Source organism: Plecotus auritus (assembly GCF_963455305.1).
Source record: "Plecotus auritus genome assembly, chromosome: 8".
NCBI classification, from domain to species: domain Eukaryota; kingdom Metazoa; phylum Chordata; class Mammalia; order Chiroptera; family Vespertilionidae; genus Plecotus; species Plecotus auritus.
Genome location: NC_137782.1, coordinates 146,468,698 through 146,483,213, shown reverse-complemented (window position 1 = coordinate 146,483,213; position 14,516 = coordinate 146,468,698). Strand labels below are relative to the sequence as shown.

The 14,516-nt window shown below is 34.3% G+C and overlaps 1 protein-coding gene across 18 annotated transcripts in view; it reads right to left on the bottom strand.

The window, feature by feature from the left end:
* NRXN1 (neurexin 1) overlaps nucleotides 1-14,516 on the bottom strand; it is a 1,052,009-nt gene that overhangs the window by 933,173 nt on the left and 104,320 nt on the right. For 8 of the 18 annotated variants that reach the window (XM_080686525.1, XM_080686536.1, XM_080686542.1 and 5 more), the window contains exons 3-4: nucleotides 6,479-6,496; nucleotides 3,271-3,300 (exon numbers count right to left, since the gene is read on the bottom strand). The exons of 7 other annotated variants lie outside the window; for them this stretch is intronic. In XM_080686525.1, coding sequence (XP_080542651.1) covers nucleotides 3,271-3,300; nucleotides 6,479-6,496 — 48 coding nt within the window. Of the gene's footprint in view, nucleotides 1-3,264; nucleotides 3,301-6,478; nucleotides 6,497-14,516 lie in introns of all 18 variants that reach the window. 3 more of the 18 variants (XM_080686544.1, XM_080686543.1, XM_080686548.1) reach the window with 1 other exon arrangement.

Below are 14,516 nucleotides of genomic sequence, written 5' to 3'. Positions count from 1 at the left end.
GCATTCATTTATCACTTGGCATTTAACTTTTTAGAAAATATTTAAGAATCCATACAGAAGAAATAAAAATAATAATAGCAATGCTCCTGAATCCAATTTTGCTTCTGGATTAATAAATAAATAAAAAGACATTAATCCAGAGATAATCATTCCAAAGACCCTGAAATCACTACTCCTAAAGAGACAAGTAGGGTCAAGAAAAATTCTCCAAGATTATATTGTGACAGAAAGATTTAGAGGCATGAATTTATAATGTATATCTGTTATGTTAGACTGGGCGTTTTATGTACAACTAGGAATTAACCTTATAGAGGAAGCTACAATGTAAAGTTATAGACAATTTGTGACTTCTCCAACAGGAGGCACAAGGCAAGGACATCAACCTATGAAAACCCCGATTCATGTTACATTTTTAACTGCCTTTTCCCACCTCACAGCACTTCCATTTTGTCATGTGACTACCTTGCTCATGTTTTCATTTCCCTATTATAATGACACTCCTTGGATGTGGATGCATGGCATCAGCAAGATTGGATTTTTGTTCTAGAATATAATTTGTTGAATTAATTTGCAATTAAAGAAAACTTACAAGTCACATTTCTCATTTCTAGACATCAAATTAAACAACATGCAAAGGGACCGGTCTTATTTGCAAAATACTCAATTCCATCTTCTTCCTCCCATTTAATATCGAAAAGCATCCTGGTCCCATTAACAGAAGCATGTAAAGGAAAAAATGAAGTCCTGCCCTCTGTAGTTTTGTGCAGATTGATGAATACAATTTGATGAAAACTTTAGCAAAAAATATGCTTGACACATAACAAGAGAAAACATTTAGGTCTGGCATAGTAAAACGGAATGAAGTGACACTTAACATTAATTACACCAAAACAAATACCAGCTTAATATAAACATGAATTATTCCTTATGTAGTGTTAAATGATTATATAATTAGAGAATTATTTTTAAGAGTTACTTTTTCACATCATAATGAATACATGTGTGCATATTTAGAAAGTTTATGTATGTATATGCATTCATACCAATATACACAGGAACATATACACAAATACACATAGATATACTTCACTCAGCCAGTAAAATGAAATATAAATACAGTTCACTCTATGCCATTCTGAATCTTACACTAAGGAATAGGTGGGAAATGCCCACTTAAGAAAGAAAAGTGGGTGGCAATTTGACCTCAAAAACAAGTTTAAAAAGCATCCCAAATGGTACACAAAATACCAATGGCATACTAAAAGAGTCAATACATACTGTCATTTGCATGTTGCTGAAGGCTTAAAATGAGATTAAATTATATTATTAAAAAACCGGTTGACCAAAACACAAACTGCAATAAGCATATGTTGTTTTTTATAAACTCAAAGTATCCAAACAACATTTGTTTCTAAAGCTCTACTTTACACATTTAAAACATTGACACTATTTCCTCCTTATTGCTCAGCTCATGTTCAGGTGCTTGTTTAAGCAGAAAAGTGTCCCTGCTAGATGACATAAACGTGAAGCTGCAGAACTGTGGGCTTTGGTCCCAATTCACCGGATTAAGATTCAGAGCAAAAGAAAGATACATAGAATTCAAGGATAAGATACATTCCTGTGTTTAAAATAACCAGGGAAAAACACACAGAAATGCAAACAGACAAAACAAAACAAAATGTAAAAAAACCCCACAAAACTGGAGACCAAGAGTGCATTCACTAATACATTGTTAAAAATATTTAGTTTAAAGGTGATGATACATATTTGTCACAGCTGCCTACCATGTACCGCATTTCAACAAAAACACTAAACACAATGTGGATGGTTCTAAACGGTGAGTTATACATGCTTTTCAATTGGGCACCAGTGCTGTCAGAGAGGACACATGCCTGACTTACCAAGTGATGCAGAGATGTAACCTGGTTGATAACGTTCTTAAACAGGGTTAGTATGCACACACAAGAACAGGCTTATCTTGCTCCTTTGTTTCTCTCTTTCAGAATACTGCTTTTCCCAGGATATCATGAAGTGAATGTGCACATATGACCTCTAGCAGACAGCATGGCGATGAGCAGGACCATTCCAATGCTGCGCATGCTTAGACTTACATCACAAGGCAGAATGGCAGGGGTAGGTGGGCTCCAGAGTTAAAAGTTTGAGGATGATATATTTACGGTGACTACACACAGCATTTAATTGGCATTGAATGACACCGCAAAAACTGACACTGAAACCGGTAGCTAATTTTAAAATACGCTAATTATATAAGCAGCTAACAAAAAGCGATCACACTAACGAGCAAGAAAAACAAAGAGTGAACATTGTGATGGATTTTTTTCTTACCTTAATAAAATATTCATTAACACTCATACCTACCTCCCAGTGCCCATTACTAATACCAAAAGGTGCAAATACATTTGCATAACTCAGACACACTGTAATTCATACAGGTGATATTAAGTAGAAATAAAAGAGTGTAATACCTTTACTTTTACCTATTGATTTGATGAAATGGTTCCATGAAGAAAGGGTTTCCATACAAAGAGAATAAAGAGGAGAGAAACAACAATAAGAATTATGAATATATGCAAATGCACTACCCTTTGAAAATTAATCAAGAAAGCATAAATAAGGGCTTGAAAACAAATGGAAATACAATCAGTAAATGTTGACAATCCTGCCTTTTTTTTTAAGGCAGTACATGCAAGGAAATTGGAAAGCCCATGCTCACTTTAAAATATTACACAAAGAGGAGATACATAACGACTGCAGGTCAAAGAAGCATTGATTCTGTGGAGCACTAGACTCAGCATTCTAGAAGCCAGAAGCCAAAGATGTCTGCATGTTCTCAAACTGCCATGCATGGGTGAAAAATGGACTCTTTTTGGTACACAAGGTTAAACTGAATATCCTCTTTCAAATAATTTGTGACGGTTCTTGGTTTTTCTTTACTATAACTACCCTTAAAATTGCATATGCTGATAAATGTATGGAAACTTTCAATCACAAGTCCTTATGTCTCATTTATTTTCAGATATTACAGTGCAAAGAATGAACAAAAACAAAAAAAGTCAAAGGAGCAAACCAAAAATCAAACTAACATATAAAGAGAATAACACATGAAAAAAAAATGTGAACAGAAGTATGTGTTTAATTTGCAGCCACATAATTTGCAAGCATTTTCCCATCGTTGGCAGTGATGGCGTGAAAGCAGCTACGAAACAAGAAAACACTGAAAGCAGAGTGGAAAAGGAACAGAGCCCATACCTTGGTCGCCCATCATCAGGTGCGCCAGACCTTGAAGGGAAACAAGAGCACAGTCAGCAATAAACAAGGGAGCATGGGAAGGCAGGGTTGTCACAGTGACAAAAATGTTCAGTGACAGACATCTTGTTTCCTATGAGACATGTCTGTATCACAGAAGCAAATCAAAAAGCATTCTTTCAACCCCTGGTTGGAATGCTTTGGGGCAAAGAGTTAGAGAACTATAGTTTAAACACCGGCATATGCTGCACTGTGTATTTCTTCTATGTATCAGTTGGAACAATGAAGAGCCGAAGAGCATCACTTAAAGTCCAACCACTCCCTTACATAGTGCATCTGCCCTTCACGGCCCGTGATGAGACTGTTTTGAACACAGCCTCCACCGGGCTTGTCAGTCTTCGGTGATGCAATTATAGTTGTAAAAACCCAAAGGAATGCCTGAAATATGGGCTGGTCTGATCTTTTTCCCTCATCAGAAAAATGAGAAGTTTCATAATTAAACGAAAAGAAAAAAATCTTAGTCACACTGAAATGATAATGAAGAAATGTCTCCTTGTCTGACACATGTGGCAGCTAACTAAGCTTGTTCATATACAAAGATCATCAGACAGGCAACTGTAAAGTTAGAATTTACTATTAGGAAACAATGCATCAGCTTTAAATAGGCTCAATTAGCTTTCCATGGAGAACAAAATTACTTATCATTTTACTTAAACACAACTTAAATACTAAACTATGAGTTAATGTAAGTGATATACAGATACATATAAGAAACAATTTCATTAAGGATGTTTTCTGAAAGAATATTGAATTCCCTTTTTAAATTATTTATTATCTATTACTTGACAATTAACTTCAGATAAAGAATACTACTAATATTCTTTTAAAAACATGTATTTACTACCCAAGTAGATATTTTTTAAGGAATGGCATAATTCCTAGTTTTCATTCTAAATTCAGGAGTAAAGCTACTTTCCAATCCATGTATATTAAAAAAAACATGGGGAAATGTTACAGCAGTAGAGTATGCATACAATTTCAATAAATTTATATTCCCTTTCCTTGTGTTATTTCAAATATATTTGAGACTTTACTTGAGATACATAACATTATGCATTACTTACATCATTATTAAAAATCAGTGTTATTTCCTTAAATTTTGTGGATATTAAACATTCATTGGGGCATATACAATTAAAATCATCATATAATTACATGAAAATTACTAAACATAGTAGTTTAAGGTTTCTGTAATCCATCCTCTTTGCATTTTCTAAGTGATTTTAACAAGAAAATATAATCACACAGATTAAAAAGTTTATGATCGGTTGGTGATTCGTGATTATTTCATATACCTAGGAATAGTGGCTTATCTGTTCAAGTGATGTAATTGTTTCATTTAATTTCACTTTTAAAACTACTATACATATTTACTAATAACAGCTTATAACATTGGGTAGACTAAATCAGAGAATTATCCCTGTATCAGATCTAACTTTTACAAAATATATTAGCCAGTTCTAACGGTTTTTAATTAATAGATTTCTAACACATTCACATTCCTCATGCTAGATTTCCTACTTCTAAGGGAACTCCACTATATTACCACAGTTAATTTATAAATAGGTATGTTAAAAGTATGATTAAATAACCTTATTACAATAGTTATGGACCTACATTCTGAAAATTTTGTCAAAAATTTTCATGGGATGATTATGTGTAAGGAGAGAGGCATTCATGCTTATTCAGCTGGTTTTAAAGCCCAGTGGAATGCAATTGGATTTAGGGAGAAAAGGACGAAAACATGAAACTTTACAGGATGATTAGGAAATGCAAAAATGTTTAAAAAGATACTGAGAAAAACTTTCAATCTTAATTAACATGCACAATATAAATGAGACTGATTCTGAAAAATGTCAGGCCTACATGGTAATATCATCTTTATCAAGTGCATGCTCACACGCTATTACAATTATAGTATAGAAAAACGGAAGCCTTATACAGAGCCAACACTTGGGGAAATAATCATGGAGGATTTCTTTTGAAGTTTTAATCTCTTACTTAAACAATAAAACAGACATGTTCAGCAACCAAGCAACTGTACTGTTCATGAATGAATCACAACAATATGCTGTAACTTGCTACTGATCAACTTCATATTACTGTGAATTGTTCTTTATTTGAAACATCAAATCTTAGTAACTTTATTATTTATCTATAATATTTGATGAGGACTTTTGTTCTAAAACAAATGTTTATTATTTTTACAAAATGGTTTTATTTCAAAATATTGCAGCAAAATGAAATATGCTAAATGTTTGCCTCTGACGTATAGATATTGGTAAATAGCTTATGCAAAAACTTTTAATACTATAATTATATAATTTGATAGAACACCGTCTTCCTTTCTAGAATTCTAAGCTCTACCTAGTTCTTTTTGTATTTTTATAATGAAGAGATTTGTTTGACAGCACACTGACAAACACATTTAAGTTCTTTAAAAGTAGAATGTTGAAATATGTTAAATTTCTTGGATTCTATATATAGAATACATATACCTTTGTAAAAACTTTTTGAGAGATAAGTTTTAAAAAACTTGAATAAATATTGTAGTTTTACTTAACAGAAACAGAATATTACAAATATACTTACCATTAATCATGGTGGGGTGCTGTATGCTTTCATTTCCATTGGCCAAAGGCTTATTTTTTAATTTAAATATATGCCTCTTACTTACAATCAATACTTTATTCTATGTTTTTATAAATCAAATCATTTAAAACTAAACCAATGGGCTTGAGATGATGTGATGCTAAACAATTCCAAAAGAAAAAAAAAATCATTTTGATCAAGAAAAAAAAATGGAGAAAGGATCATGCACTATGTTCTGAAACTGCAAATAAATAAGTTCTCATTTAATATTTAAAAAATGGGATTGTATTATTTTTCCATACAGAACACTGCAACTAAGTATTCTAATATGGGGTGCTGAAATCCATTAAGGATTGGCATTAAGGGTGAAGGAGTTTCATATACGCGGGGTGCCTGGGATACAGAGTATAAGTGTTCTATATGAAAAGTGATGCACAATCCACAAATCAACAAATGCTCAAAAAGATGTTCAACTTACCGTCTAAATTCGAGATGTACTCTGTTAATGCTAAGAAATAAAAGGCAAATGAGAGTTGAAAAAAGAGTAAAAAGCACCCACCTTCCACATTGTTGTCTTCTGAAAGCACATGACAAGGAGGGAGAAAAAAAGGAAAAACATTCATTAAGCAGCATGCAGACTGGAACTTGCCTTTGCATGTCTTCCTCATGCAAGGCACCAACACAACATGCAGTGCTCCATGGCTACCATCCAAAGGGGAAAACAAAACCATGGGAAGCAGGTTCTCTCCCACGGGCAGCATTTAAAAACTATGACCGAATTTCAGCAATACTGGTATTTTCTGAACATGGAGTTTTAAAGTCTTTCACTGCTTGTGTAAAGCAAACATTCTTACATGTTGCTGGCATGGTTTTTCTGGGCAATAACTTTTAAAGCTTTTTTTATATCATTCTTAAAGATTCTATTTCTAAATTCTGATTTGGACTTCGATGAAAATAAATAAACATGAAGTCTCATTTGAAGATATTCCAGTTCTACTAAATATGTAATCAATTTTCTATTATGGCTTTTAAGTATGTCTAATACTTCAAGTTTTTTCCTTAAAGAAAGAGAACATAAATACGCAACTAAAGACTACAATTTATTTGACTTATTTATTGTGTTCATATTTTATTGCAAATGATGATAGTTTATTGTAACTATGAAAATGCTAACTTTTAAATGTTAAGTGGAAAAAGTAATCATTGCAAAAGAAGTCCATTTGGCAATGTCCATTAGGCAAAGTTTATCAAGATTTATTTACTTTGTATTTCTGTTTAGGGTGTGAATATGAACAGAGTTAAGATAAAGATAATATTTGATAAACTTTTCCTTATATTTCTATACATCTATATAATATTTACATGTTTTATATATTTACTTAAATAAATTTCCACCTATGGATAATCAAATGTGTATGTATTTCTACAACTAATCAATATAAGTGAGTAGGATTTAAACTATTATTAGTATGCACTAGAGAATTTACAAACTATTTGAGACACAGGCCTTGGTATCCAAGTAGGAAATGTAAGGGAAAACTGTTTTTATGGGACTAGGGAGAGAAAAAGGGGTTTCAATAGCAATCAAATTTTTTTCCAATAATAAAGTATATCCATGTTGAAATTCCTAGTCTCATTCTTAAATTTCATTTTATTAGCTATACTTTTTTTAAAGTGCTCATTTGATCAAAAGTGTTTTATAAAGAACAAAACAATAGCAAGTGTAAAAACGAGAGAAATACAACTAAAAATGAATCATTTCATAAGTTTCAACAAATAACATTTTAATGGTTAAAGTTATTAATGATTTAAAAATCATCAATTTTGTTTAAATTGTATTAGCTGGAAACTGAAATGTCAACAGAGGCACATTTACTCATATGGTCTTAATATATAGTAGAAATAGCTAAGTGGAGAGATGTGGACAATAACATTTATACAAAATATGTGCTTTTCCATAGTTGATTTTTAAAAGACATTTAAAAAATGATTGCAATATTGTATATGTGATAGTCACTTACTGGGTGGGTTTGGTTTCCAATCTACCAAATAAGAAATTTGACTGAGTATGTTACTTTTCAATGGCAACTCAGACCCGTGACATGAACACAAATAGTAAAGTTTTATTTTATTGATTTTAATGGGAAATCATACAAAGATCTAGATTCTTTCAATATTTAAGATACACTTTGATTTTATACTAACTGCCCTTGAAATTCTATTCCGCATTTAAGGTGATTATTTTAATAAGACTATTTAATATGTAGAGTAATAACAAAATCAGGCAGCTTAAAAAAGTCAAGTGCTGGGAAGGTCTATCAATTACTACAGCACTATTTATAATTTCTGTAAACAAAACGTTGGCAAATCTGGTTGTGAGTAGTACAATCCCAGAAAGAGATTTTGGTTAAGTGCTGCATAAAAATCTAATAGGAAAATAAAATAGTAAATAAAACAGGCCCAGGCTTTACACCAATTTGTAAAATGTGCTAAATAGGATACCAGGGAAAGAAGTTCTGCTAATAAAATAAAGGTCACTGATTTGCTCCCATAAAGTAAATTCATTTCACTGCTAACTAAGGCCCAGGACCACTGCTGGTGCCACTAACCCCGCCCCACCCTCAAGCATTTTTCTGAGATCTTATTCAGAAGGAAAACAAGGCTGACTAATGGAGCTCTTTCTACGCAAATCCAAGTCATGCCTAATGTGTAAGTGAATCCTGACTTGACCAAGTTCAGAAAAATGTTCTATATCAGAAGACTTGAATTAAAAAAAATCGAAGTACCAGAGTAAAAGGAAGGGTAAAATGTTAACTTCTAATAAAATAAAATAAAAATAAAAGTAAAACTGGCTTGGGACAGGCTTGCCCTGAGTCTCCATATATTTCCAGATTCAGTCATAGGATAAAACAAAACAAAACAAACAACAACAACAGAAACACCACCTTATCTTTACCAAGTTCATTCTATTCTATGCCTATAGAATCTATTTGCTGGTTTTACTAGTAGTTCATTTGTCTGTTAACCTAAAGATGATCCCATATTATTTCAGAATTTGGAAGTAGTGATAAATGGTGGTAGCGCTTCGTGTTTATAATCATTCTCCAGGTATTTTCCCTTTTCTCTTTCCTCTCTATTTGGCTTTTGGACTAAACAAAGAATATCTATTTTAAAAGAATCATTTTTCTGATCACTTCAACTTTCATTTTCTCTGTGTATCCTTATGCAATCAAATACTATTTTGTCTTGTTTTGTATTTTTGTGTTTTTTTGTGTAGTTTTTTTTTTTTTTTTTTTTTTGCAACAACACAGAGAGGTGATGAAATTGGCATGCCACGATGTAAAGGTAACTTAGTGTAAGGTAGAAAGCAGTCCATCCAGCCTTACCTGTAGGGAAAAGCTCAGGTTTGCAGAAAACCCTGGCTTCTTAATTCTGCTCACCTAATGCTGCTGTGTGCAAGAAGTGAGTCTCTTAATAATCAACGTTACTAAAAAGATCACACTCTTTTCTTTATTTTGATTATGAAAAAAATGAATACAAAACCAGGAAAAAGATACCTTAAGTTTTATTTTTCTTTCAGGTAAGACATTCTTCCTTCACAAAGATGGGAATTAGGCACATCAATCATGTTATGAATGATGGTGGTGTGCTGACATGAGGGGAAGCTGCAGACTGTTAAATTGTATGCTTTTAAATTACTTCCAAAGAGCATCTCCATAAAAATGTTTCCTTTCACCCCCAGCCTATAAGAATGCAAGGGCACTTCTTTAATTTATCATGTCAGCGTTCTTTGGACATAATCTTAATTACATATATAGAAAAGAGAAATGAGTAAGAAAACAAATGTGCCTGTTTCAATACAAAGAAAGTAAAAATGCAGTCATGAACAGTGGGTAAATTAAAAATGTGAGTAAAATATCCCACATCACTCCGTTTTGTGTAATCAGTGTTTAGGTTTAGCTATATAAGAAAGTTCACCTAAATGTACAAGCAGTGGTCCACTTATGTGCTATATTTTACATTTTAAAGACGGCCAAAGGAAGTTTGTCCCCTCTTGGGCTTTCCTTCTCTTCTTTGGTTTCCTTCCTTCTCTGCTGGTTGCCTTCGTTTTCCTGAGCTCTCCCTCTCCTCCAACAAAAAACGGCACAACAGCAGGTGGCTTCCCTCCCAGATCCATGCCACCCACGGTAGCGTACATATAGCAAAACTGGTGGCGGTACTAGCCAGCAGGAGAAGGGATGCAGAATAAGATTCTATTTCCTTCTTCCATACATTGGGCTGGCCAGCTTCTGCCTTTGCCTTTCTAGCCCCTCACATTACGTTTCAAGACATAAGCCAGCCCTTATTTTGGAGATTAAATGCCAGTGTGGCAGAGTCTGGTTCCCATGGTAGCACAGGATGGAGCTTTGTTTTATTTTATTTTTCTTTTGGTGTTAGCAAGTGAAAGCCTTTAGAAAACCTCAATGGTCTAGGAAGGCTTCGAGAATGGGAATGTGGAGGAATCATTGAGGCTGTGGATTTGTACAGCAGTCAGCTGGAGGAAAAGAATTGCTGGCCAGAACCAGGAGAAGGTTCAACAGAAAATGAAGCATAAAGATCCATCACAGAGACCTCAGGAAAGAAATAGGTACTTTTTTCCTCTCTCTTTACTGCTCAGGAGTGAAAGGAGCGGTATCACTAAAGCAGTTTGCAGCAGAAGAGATATTCCTGACACCACAGTTGGAACTAAAGAACACTTCCCTAGGTACATCAGGGTAATGCCTGACTATACTTTTGGTACAATACTATGAAGCAAGTATATTATAGAATTAACTAGAGGCCCGATGCACGGAAGTCGTGCAAGAGTAGACCTTCCTTCCCCCGGCTGCCAGCACCGGCTTCCCTCTGGCACCCAGGACCCGGGCTTCCCTCCAGCTTCGTCCGGAAGGTTGTCCAGAAGGTTGTCCTGAAGGACGTCTGATCTAATTAGCATATTATGCTTTTGTTATTATAGATGAGTCCTTTGGGAAGTGGTTAAGAAGTTTACCTTGCCTCACAGCGTTGTTTCCATGGGAAACTATAATAAGGATTTCAATTTATAAATTCAAAGAGCTTTTGGAATAAATAGCACTTTCATAAGTTGGAGACTGCCTGTGTTTCTGCTTCACACAGGAGCCAGTGTTATTACAAAGAAGTTTATGGTATTCAATTCAAAATGCTCCATCTTGTTAACAGAAAAGGAGAGAGGGAAGAAGGGCAGGCAGGCTAATTACATGGCTGATTCTCACAGTATTTTAGCTGTTCAGTGGACCTGATGGCATTTAATAGTTACTGACCAACATATTAAAATATATAGTAAGTGGCTCACATAAACTATATTGTATACAATTTTAAACTTCCTTTTCATGAGGAGCTGTTATGAGGATTTTTGCTTGGCTTTTATAGCCTCCATTGTTCCCTACATCTAATTTGAGAGGTAACATTTATATATTCATTTCAATGGCTGGACTTAGGACTACTCCACTTAACATTGACATAAAAATTGTGACAATCACAGCCTACACTGTGTGTGCTCGTGTCACTTTAAAAAAAAATTTTTTTCCAACTGAATTTTAGAGAGAGAGGAAGTGAAAGAGAGAAAGAGAAACATCCATGTGAGAGCAAAACATCACTTGGCTGCCTCCTGCACTTCCCCTATTGCGGGTTGAGTCTGAAACCCAGGCAAATGCCCTGAATGGGAATCGAACCAGCAACCTTTCATTTCTTAGGATGATGGCCAACCAACGGAGACACACTTGCCAGCGTTCATGTCACTTATTACTATTGTTTTAATTGCTTACTGAGAAATAAACGTTTCCTGACATGAAATTGACAAAAATCCATCAAGCAGGGTGTTAACATGTATTTTCCCACCCATGTTCAATCTCTACTACATAACTCTCCAAAGAAAGCCAATTCAGTTGAGTAGAGCTTCCTTTCTAAGAGTTTGAAGTCATCATAATTTAGAAAGTAGATCAGGAAAGCTCTTTGATTGCAGTTGGGAGAATAAATTTAAATACACCCTGTCTACTCAACCTATCACCTGTTCTAAAGTTTATGTGGATGCGACTTTCCTTATGAGAAAAATGAACAGGACACATTCTTTTCTGTTTTACCAAAAGAGAATATTACACAACGTATCCTAGGTTCTTTAATATTAAGATATAGAGCAGAGATTTTTAAAATATATACTAGTATTTTTATTGATTTCAGAGAAGAAAGGAGAGGGAGAGAGAGACAGAAACATCAATGATGAGAGTGAATCATTGATCAGCTATCTCCTGCATGGTCCCTACTGGTGAACAAGCCAGCAACCTGGGCAAGTGCCATGACCTGGAATTGAACTGTGATCTCTTGGTTCATAGGTTGATGCTCAACTACTGAGACACACTGGCTGGGCCAGAAATTTTTTTTTTACTTTCAAATACTTCTGATTTTAGTAATCTATACTTAGAATCTCAAATCAGCCCAAAACAAACTTATTTAATTGTTCTGGAAAAAAAAAGTTTGTCATTAAATTAGGGGACATTGCATAAAAATATGACTAAGTAAACCATTTTGTAAAAAGAACTAAATTTAGTGCCTAGCAAATTAGATTTGTATTATTGAACAGAAAATGGTTCATAAAATATAAAAATTGATTTGCCAATTATATATATACTAGAGGCCTGGTACACGGATTTGTGCACCGGTGGGGTCCCTCAGCCTGGCCTGTGGGGATTGGACTGAAACTGGCAGTCTGACATCCCCTGCGGGGTCCCAGAGTGCAAGAGGGCACTCTGCAAAGTTGCTATTGCTTGGCAGCTCCTGCATTGAGCATCTGCCCCCTGGTGGTCAGTATGCATCATAGCTACTGGCCAGTTGGCCGGTCATTTAGGATTTTATATATATAGATATATTCTTATATATAAGTAAAATCAAAATTTTATTTCCAAATAAAAATGGTTTCATCTTATCTTTGATAGAAACTTCGCACATGTAAGAAATAGTCTATAAGGAAAAATGCATTAAATATTCAAAGGATCTTTCAGTCCTTCAGATCTTTTAGCTTCTCATTTTCTTTAGTGTTTAAAACTCAAGGTATTAACATATTTTTATAATTTATAGTTAATTTAATTTAAAGATTTATAGAAGTCACTAAAATCATTTTGAAGGAAATGCACATTTTTTTTTGTCTTTTAAGTTGTTTTAGGTTTTATTTTGCTTAGTAAATTAGATAGTATGTTAAAATTTTCCAGAAAGCTCTCAGGGTTGACTAAAATGTCACCCTAATGAACCAACTAGTAATCTTTTAAAGTGCAGGCTATTTCAATATGAGAAAGATTATCAGAAATAATTTGTTGGCTTCTCCAAAGACTGAAATCCTTTATCCCAATACCACCTGAGGTTGAAACATATGAAATTACTATTTTTAGATAAAAACTGTTTAAGTATTAATAATTTAATATGGTTAAATTTAATATTGCCAGTTGGTGGTTTTCCTAGAAACTGTGCTATTTTTTGCCACCTAAATATAATGTAGTAGTATCAAGTTAATCCAAAGTTTTATTTCATTATTAGAATCAATCATTGGAAAGCAAAATATAATAAGAGTGAATGAAATTTTCATAACATGTTTTATAAAATGATCTCAAGTAACTTGTTCCAAATGTTCAAGAAATTTATAATTTTTAAAAATACTAAGACTTGGGTAGTCTCACCACTTAAAATATACTTTCATGCCCAACCAGCATGGCTCAGTGGTTGAAGCATTGACCTATGAACCAGGAGGTCATGGTTTGATTCCCAGTCAGGGCACATGCCCGGGTTGTGAGCTTGATCCCCAGTTGGGGACAGGGCGGGAGGCGTGCAGGAAACAGCCGACCAATGGTTCTCTCCCATCGTTGATGCTTCTATCTCTCTTTCCCTCTCCCTAATAAATAAAAATATATTTTTTTAAAAATTACTTTCATGAGTGTTATCTTATATAGTGTGTGTGTGTGTATTTTTCGGTTAATTCTCATCCAAGGATATTTTTCCATTGATTTTTAGAAAGTGTGGAAGGGAGGCAGGGACACAGAGAGAGAAAGAAACATGGATGAAAGAGAGGAACATGGACTGTTTGTCTCCTGCTCCTGCCCTGACTAGGGCGAGGGATCGAACCTGCAACCCAGGTACATGCCATGCCCTTGACCAGGGATGGAACCTGGGACCCTTCAGTGCATGAGCCGATGCTCTATTCCCTGAGCCCACACCAGGCAGGGCTATCTTTTATAATCTTTGTTATCTCATCAGTTAACTCACTATGATTGGGTGACTTGCCAAAGATAGCCAGACAGAAACTATAAGAGTGTACAAAATGTATTTCTAAGGCTTCTGTCCAAGTCTGTGTAGATTTCAAAGATTGTTTTAAAAAGAAAATTAACATGAAGGATTTGGACAATATAGGGTAATGCTGGAGTGACTACTAAGGCTGTGCTATGCTTCTGCAACTACTGTTAAAATGTGTCTACTCATACTTTTTAAAAGGTAACCTAATAAAAGAGTAAGAAGACTCTATATATGATTCTTGATTCTGCTGCAAGAAGGCAGAAATCTTT